We start from the raw sequence: 9,113 nt of genomic DNA, 5'->3' as shown, positions 1-9,113 counted from the left end.
CTTACTGCTACTCTCTTCCACATCACGTTGGCTACCAGATTCATCAGATATAAGATTTGCATATCTTGCTGCAAGAATAGCTGCTGCAGAAAAGGCTTCAGTGTAGACCATGTTGAATGCAGCTCCTTGCAAAGGGATCTAATCATTGAAAGGCTGCTTTCAAGTTTCAGCTCACTGAAAAAATCGCAGAGACTCAACTTCAAAGGAAATAAGGTGCAAAAATCTTTTGGTGTAAAAATGTAATCTTTCAACTATATATCGGTAAGGCAATGTATGAAACTGGCCTGGGTTCCAAAGTTGCTTCATTTAATTGAGAATGCTGATTGCTTCCCTTGAAAAGCAGCCGTCTTCACTACGTGCAGGTTTCTTCTGCAAACATCCTTCTTTTGCAGCATTTGAAAATAACATTGAATACTTGCAACATATATAAATTACGACAAGGAAAACAACTAAGCATCTGAAAATGCTTATCTAATAATCATCACTATAGAATCTAGATTAGAACCGAACTGATAAGCTTCATTAAATTGTACAAATTAAAACAAAAAAGCTTGCTCAGAAGAGATAATAGTACTGTCGCAATATAGGGAGATTAATTCAGAAATTGTTTACTCAATGCATCACAGTACAACTATCAATGTAGGAAAGAAAGCATTACAAATTTACACTTGAAAGAATAAGAGAAAAGACATAAAGAGAGAAGTCCACATAAGACAAACGTCTCCAATTTAGGGACATGAAGTGAATTTCTAAATTGTAACAATTTTAGTTTTCATATCGGGGCTGCAGGTGAGATGCATAAACTAGTTGACAGCGCTGCAAAGCCTCCTTATTATCCCAGCTGAACTAGTTAGTGGTTCGGTATCTCCCATTTTGATCATGGCAGATGCGAAATCAGAACTGAAAGTTGAATGGTTCCTGCTATACTCGGTGACTATGTTATCTGTGGATCCACCGCTAAACAAGACTTGATCCGACTGGATAAGACGTTTCTTTTGCAACAGGTTTTTGAAGTAGTTGTTGTCAAAGGAATTAGGAGTCACCAGGTCAAGCGGTGCCAAATTTCCATTACCGTTGGGATTAGTAGCTGGACAATTGCGTCTACGTGTGCTAGCAAATCCAGCGTCGATGTCACTTCTATTGCTGTATATCCTATCTCTGAATGTAACGCATTGAGCTTGTCCTCGGGGAATCAAATAACGGTTCAATAGCGAAATAGCAACCGTAAAATTACAGTAATACCACCACCCATTATCGTTATTAGAGGAAATATGATTGAAAAATTTATTCACAGTCAAAACAGTATATAACGGTCGTAAAAAAATGATGTAACAAGAAATAGCGATAATAATGGACTATTATTACCATTATTCTCGTTTTTTCACTCAGGATCAACAATTTATGTTATAAGAAAAAAATTTTTTCAATATTGTCATAATAAAACAATAAGCTTACAAAAGTAAAAGTAAAAGTAAAAGCAAAAGCAAAAGTAAAAAATAAAACTCAGAACCTCACGTTTTCAGTATCAAAATTAATCTCAAAACAAGTTAGAAATAAGACAAATTATTTATTAACTATTCAATCCGCACTTCGACAACAATCTTAGCTCAATTCGTAAATTATCCAAATTCAAATTAGTTTCAAGTTCTCAATTAACAATCAAAATCAAAGAAGGTAAGAAGAAAAAGTTAAATTATTTTTTTTTTTTTGCAAAATTTTTGTAAAATCATGTTTGTCTTGTGAGAGTTTGAAAGAAATGAATAAAGTATTCTGTAGGCATTAGGCAAGTGATAATGATGAGAGAATGCAGGAGAAAGTGAGAGATGAAAAAAAAAAAAAAAAAAGAGAAGAAGAAGATTCTTGAGGGCCAGACTCCAAGAGCATGAAGAAGACGAACAAAAGAGAGCAAGCTGAGTGCTTGGGTCTGTTGGGATTAGGCAAAATTGGGAGATATTTAGGGCACGTGGGTGGATGGGGGATTGGGTGGGGTGGAGTGGGATAGAGTGGGAGGTGGGGGTGGGGGTGGGGGTGGATGAATTTTTTATTTAATTTTATAATTAATATTTGAAAATTTTTTAGATAAAATTTAATTAGATGTTTTAAAATTTTATAATTAATAATGTAATATAATATATATAGAGATTTTAGATGAAAAGTTTTGATAAATTTTTTTGAATAAGTTAGATGAAAAATAATTAAAATTAAATATTATATTTTAATTTTGTTATATATTTATTTATGATTTTGTATTTGAAATTTAATAAATTTGTTTGTTGTTTTGGTATTTATATTATTGTCAATTTTTTTGATATTAGATTAATTCTTATTATTTTTGTGTAATTATTGAAGATTTTATTTATTATATAATTGTTGAAAGTAATTTGTGATTAAAAAATTATATTAATTAGTGTATTAAAAAGATTAAGTTATTTAATAAATTTAGTGTTTTATGATCTATTACTCTTATTAAGATTAAAAGCCAAAAATTAAAAAAAATAAGTTTGAAAATTTTATTAAAATATAAGTTTGAAAATTTTTTAGATAAAATCTAATTAGAGGGATTGAAGATTTATAATTAAAAAAAATTAAGGGATTCTATTTATTATATAATTATTGAAAGTACTTTGTGATTAAAAAATTATATTAATTAGTGTATTAAAAAGATTAACTTATTTAATAAATTTAGTGTTTTATGATCTATTACTCTTATTAAGATTAAAAACTAAAAATTAAAAAAAATAAGTTTGAAAATTTTATTAAAGTATAAGTTTGAAATTTTTTAATTTTTGAAAATTTTTTAGATAAAATCTAATTAGAGGGATTAAAGATTTATAATTAAAAAAAATTAAGGGATTAATAATTTAATATGATATATATAGAGATTTTAGATGAAAAATTTTGATAATTTTTTTTTGTATAAATTAGATGAAAATTAATTAAAATTAAATATTATATTTTGATTGTGTTATATATTAATTTATAATTTTGTATATGAAATTTAATAATTTTTTTGTTGTTTTGGTATTTATATTGTTGTCAATTCTTTTGATATTAGATTAATTCTTATTATTTTTGTATAATTATTAAAGATTGTATTTATTATATAATTATTAAAAGTTATTTGTGATAAAAATTTATATCAATTAGTGTATCAAAAAGATTAAGTTACTTAGTAAATTTAACGTTTTATGATCTATTACCCTTAAGATTAAAAACTAAAAATTAAAAAATTTAGCGTAAATTCAATTTTTAATGATGCAATAAGTAATATTAATATTTCTAAATATAAGTTTATTTTATTTTTATACAAAATAACAGGTATGCCGCTACATGAAGAGTTCCCTAGTAAAAGAGTAAAAGTCACGTCAAGTGATGATATATGCTGGCATTTTGGAACACCTGTGCTAAATACAAAAAGAAATGTTTCATGTAAATTTTGTGATAAAATTGTAAAAAGAAGAATAACATATTTCAAGAAACACATTACTTACAAAATTGACAATGTTGCACCATGCCCTAATGTTATTAATACGTTATGTTTTTATAATTCTTTTGAAAATATTATTGTTAATTTCTCAATAAAAAATTATAAAATTACATAAGTATGTGCAACTAATTTTATCTTTTTTTTTAACTATATTATTAATAGATATAGTAAGAAAAAGTATGATGAAACTCCTCCAAGAAAGTAAATAAAAAAAAAAACTGACAACAAAAGGAGAAAAAATCATTTTTTATCACAGTTAAGAGGGGAAGATGATTATGAAGGATTTATTGATGAAGACATCGCTACTAGATAAATCATATGAGATAGTATCCAATCACAACATGAGTGGCACAAAAAATAAAAATTCAGATAAAGAATTGGTGGTTGGAGTAACATATATGAAAATTGATGAAGCTTTCATGGCTTAATTGTTGAATATTTTGAAGAAAGAATAAGGAAATCAACTCCAAATGAGTCTGACTTTTTATTAAGGGGAGCTATACCTGAATTAGTTAAAAGTAAGAGTTCAAGGCAATCAAAAGTAAGTGATTTATTTTTAAAGACATTAAGAAGAAAGATGGGTGAATCAATATCAAAATTTTTTATATATGATTGACTTCCTTTTTAGTTATCAAATTCTCCATGGTTGCATAATTTGATTTAAATGGCAGTAAAAGTTGGCTAACATGTAAAACTTTCAATACCTTTCATGTCTCAAATTTGTATTTAGAGTCTAAGTATTAACAAGCTTATGAATGGGTTAATGGATTAAAAGCTCATTGGAACGATACCTAATTCAATCCAATGAGCTTTTGATCCATTAACTCATTCATGAACTTGTTGATATTTAGACTTTAAATACACTTTTGAGACCTCATACGATGTTGAAAGTTTTACATATTAGCCAACTTCTGCTGTCACATAAATCAAATTATACAACCATGGAGAATTTGCTAATTGAAAAGAAAGTCGATTATATATCAAAAATTTTGATATTGATTTACCTATCTTTCTTCTTAATGTTTTTAAAAATGAATTACTTACCTTTTGATTGCTTTAAACTTTTACTTCTAACCAATTCAAGTATAGCTCCCTTTAATGAAAATTCAGACTCATTTGGAGTTAATTTTTTTGTTCTTTCTTCAAAATATTCAGTAATTGAGGTATGAGAGCTTCGTCCTTCTTCATATATGTTACTCCAACCACTAGTTCTTTGTTTGAATTCTAATCTTCTGTGCCACTCATGTTGTGATTGAATACTATTTTGCATGACTTGTTTAGTAGCGATATCTTCATCAATAAATCTTTTATAATCATCTTTCCCTCTTAATTGTGATAAAAATTCATTTTTTCTTCTTTTGTTGTCAGCTTTTTTTTATTTGCTTTCTTAGAGTAGTTTCATCATACTTTCTCTTACTATACCTATTAATAATATAATTAAAAAAAAGAAAAAAAATTAATTGCACATGCTTATGTAATTTTATAATTTTTATTGAGAAATTAACAATAATATTTTCTAAGAAATTATAAAAACATAACATATCAGTAACGTTAGAGCATGGTGCAACATTACCAAATTTGTGAGTAATGTATTCCTTAAAACGTGTTATTCCTCTTTTTACCACTTTACCATAAAGTTTATATGAAATATTTCTTTTTGCATTTAACACAGGTGTTTCAAAATGTCAACTTATATCCTCACTTAGTGTGCCATTTACTCCTTTACTTAGAAACTCTTCACGTGATGGCATACTTGTTATTTTGTATAAAAACTAAATAAACTTATATTTAGAAATATTAATATTACTTATTGCATCATTAAAAATTGAATTTACGCTAAATTTTTTAATTTTTAATTTTTAATTTTTAATCTTAAAAGTAATAGATCATAAAACGTTAAATTTATTAAGTAACTTAATCTTTTTGATACACTAATTGATATAAATTTTTTTATCACAAATAGCTTTCAATAATTATGTAATAAATACAATCTTCAATAATTACTCAAAAATAATAAGAATTAATCTAATATCAAAAGAATTGACAACAATATAAATACCAAAATAACAAAAAAATTATTAATTTTTTGATAAAAAATTATAAATTAATATATAACACAATCAAAATATAATATTTAATTTTAATTAATTTTCATTTAACTTATACAAAAAAAATTTTATCAAAATTTTTCATCTAAAATCTCTATATATATTATATTGAATTATTAATCCCTTAATTTTTTTAATTATAAATCTTCAATCCCTCTAATTAGATTTTATCTAAAAAGTTTTAAAAATTAAAATTTTTCAAACTTATATTTTAATAAAATTTTCAAACTTATATTTTTTAGTTTTTAGTTTTTAATCTTAATAAGAGTAATAGATCATAAAACGTTAAATTTATTAAGTAACTTAATATTTTTGATTCACTAATTGATATAAATTTTTTTTATCACAAATTACTTTCAATAATTATATAATAAATAGAATCTTCAATAATTATACAAAAATAGTAAAAATTAATCTAATATAAAAAAAATTGACAACAATATAAATATCAAAACAACAAAAAAATTATTAAATTTTAAATACAAAATCATAAATTAATATATAATAAAATTAAAATATAATTTTTAATTTTAATTATTTTTCATCTAACTTATTCAAAAAAAATTTATCAAAATTTTTCATCTAAAATCTCTATATATATTATATTAAATTATTAATCCCTTAATTTTTTTAATTATAAATTTTCAAAACCTTTAATTAAATTTTATCTAAAAAATTTTTAAAAATTAATTATAAAATTAAATAAAAATTTCTTCCATCCCCACCCCTACCCCTCATGACCCTACCCCCCACTCCATCCCCCCCCCCACCTCACCCAATCCCCCATCCACCCACGTGCCCCAAATATCCCAAAATTTTACCTAATCCCAACAGACTCAAGCACTTAGCTTGCTCTTTTCTGTTCATCCTCTTCATGCTTATGGAGTCTAGCCCTTGAGAATCTTCTTCTTCTCTCTTTTTTTTTTTTTCATCTTTCATTTTTTCTCGCATCCCTTCGTCACTATCACTATCACTTACCTAGTGCCTACATAATACCTCGTTCATTTCTTTTAAACTCTCACAAAGACAAACTTCATTTTACAAAAATTTTACAAAAAAAAAAAAATTAATTTAACTTTTTCTTCTTACCTTTATTGATCTTGATTGTTGATTGAACATTTGAGACTGATTTAAATTTGGATAATTTACAGATTGAGCTAGGGTTACTACCAAAATACCGATTGAATGGTTGATAAATAATTTGTCTGTTTTCTAATTTGTTTTTAGATTAATTTTGATACTGAGGACATGAGGTTCTAAGTTTTATTTTTTGCTTTTGCTTTTACTTTTATCTTTGTAGGCTTATTACTTTATTCTGACAGTGTTGAAATTTTCTTTTTTTTTTTCTTATAACATGAACTGTTGATCCGTAAGTAAGAAAACGGGAATAACGGCAATAACGATCCATTATTATCGTTATTTTCTGTTACGTCATTTGTTTACGATCGTTACACACCATTTTGACTGTTAATGAATATTTCAACGCATTTTCTCCAATAACAGTGACGAATGGTGGTGCTATCGTAATTTTGTGACTGCTATTTCACTATTAAATTGCTATTTGATTCCCTAGTTCCAAGAGAGATGTTAAGCAATTTGAACGAAAGTAGAGTTGACAAGTGAGATACTTAGATTCTCAGGTTTTTTTATGTTACAAAAGTGCCGTAGCCCGAAAATGAAGGAATAAGTCCCAGGTGTTGGGATTTAAACGATGTTAACTCTTAGAAGGTTTTTTTTATTTGAGTAATTACTTACGTATTCAGACGCATCCCTGGCTGCAACTGCAAGGATGTCTGCACAAGATACAACTCCAGGACATACGTTTTCCACAGCAGATTTTGCCTGATCAATGACTTCATATCCTCTGACAGAGTTGTTATTTTGAAGTACAAACTTTTCGCTTGTGATTGAGGGGGAATTGTCAAGTAAGATTGAGGCGTCACAACCCTGAATAAAAAGCAAGAGACTCCTCCGTTAAACAATCAAAAACAATTTGCATATGCTGGTAACAATATATGAAATGCAAAAGAACAATAATATACGCTCCCACATACAAAACAAGTACCTGAACAAAGCAATCATGGAAATGAAGGCGGATTAGAGATGCCGCCATTCTACGTTCTCTTGCAATGGCGGATCTGATGGATGTGCGAATGGTACTAAGTGCATTTGGGCATGTTCTAGCATAAAATGTAGAAGAAAGCTGTGCTTGGCATTTGCCGCAGATCAAAAGCAGAAGTATCACAACAGCAACAGCTCTAACTGCAGCTGTTATCATTTTTGTATTCACTCACGAAAGGGAAAGGTAGCTAAGTTTGAAGAAAAGGCAGAGTTAATACACGAGGTACGTAGCCAGAGAAAATATTGGGAAGAATGCTGATGACAAAGTGAGCTTGCAGCTCACTTCTATTTATAGGGTATTTTAGAAGGGTCAGATTTTGCCTTGGTCGCTGTTTTCTTTTTGCTCCATTGTTAACGAATTTTCAATTTTGGAGCCGCTGACATTATTAATATGACCCATTCGTATTTGACTTGCATGGAGTTACTATTGGACGTGGAACTTCTTTAATGTAATTATTAACAATGTTTGAATCCAAATTTTAATTTAATTAATTTATACATTTATTTGTAAGATACAATATTCATTAAATCTAAAAGTTAAATCAAAGTATATGTAATCCCTTTTTTATCTTAAATTAAAATTTTTTTTATAAATTAAAAATTTTAATTTTAATTTTAAATTGGCTTGCCAAAATTTAATCTGAACTTGTGATCGATTTAAAATTTAATTCACCTTTTGATTTCAAATATTTTTTAATTATAATTGATATTTAATAAATTTTGTGAACATTTAAGTTAAAAATAAATTTATATTATCATCAATATATAACACTTATTTTTTTAAAAATGAATTCTAAATTAATCTCTGCTTCTCTAAATCAAAATATATTACATTTTTCATCCATAATTTTTTCATTTTCTATTGGTCCTTTCTAACTTTCTTGGTGTAAATTCAATCTGTGGTTGGTTCACTTTTTGAAGTAGTCTGAGCTTATTTTTTCTTCAATATTTGCCACCATTTGCTTCATTCCTTGGCGGCGGCATTTTTGTAAAATGTGCACCACAATTTGCTCTCTTAGCTGTAACGACGACGTTTTATATAGAACATGCCGCGGTTTCTAAGAGCGTGTTGTGCCAGCCACTCGTACAAGGTCAAAAGATTTTGAGACCAATTTCCTCCGGGTTGTATTGACGTATGTTGTACTGTTACTGATTTCAATGATTAAGAAATTAGGCCTCAAATTTAATTTAATTAATTTATATAATTATTTTTAATAAATATTGTTTAATAGATTTAAAACTTTTTAAATTAATTCAAATTGAGTGTAGTTTTAGGTGATTTTTATAAGAATTTGTATAACATTATTTTTTCTTTTTAATAATCAAATTAATTAAATTTAAAATAAAAACTAAAGATATATATATTTTAATAATATAAGGCCCTATTTGGATTTAAA

General features: G+C 26.8%; 1 protein-coding gene across 1 annotated transcript; it reads right to left on the bottom strand.

Annotated features, from left to right (window-relative positions):
- Positions 1 to 56: 56 nt before the first annotated feature.
- On the bottom strand, positions 57 to 7,873 carry LOC111281496 (lignin-forming anionic peroxidase-like). The gene is made up of 3 exons (XM_089760370.1): positions 7,661 to 7,873; positions 7,351 to 7,542; positions 57 to 1,355 (listed from the first exon to the last, which is right to left on the bottom strand). The coding sequence occupies exons 1-3, from the start codon at positions 7,871 to 7,873 to the stop codon at positions 804 to 806; spliced, it is 957 nt and encodes a 318-aa protein (XP_089616496.1). The 3' UTR covers positions 57 to 803.
- Positions 7,874 to 9,113: the final 1,240 nt, after the last annotated feature.

Source organism: Durio zibethinus, chromosome 5 (assembly GCF_047325235.1).
Source record: "Durio zibethinus cultivar Kanyao isolate XHJ-2024 chromosome 5, ASM4732523v1, whole genome shotgun sequence".
Taxonomy (NCBI): domain Eukaryota; kingdom Viridiplantae; phylum Streptophyta; class Magnoliopsida; order Malvales; family Malvaceae; genus Durio; species Durio zibethinus.
This window is presented reverse-complemented; position numbering and strand designations above follow the sequence as displayed.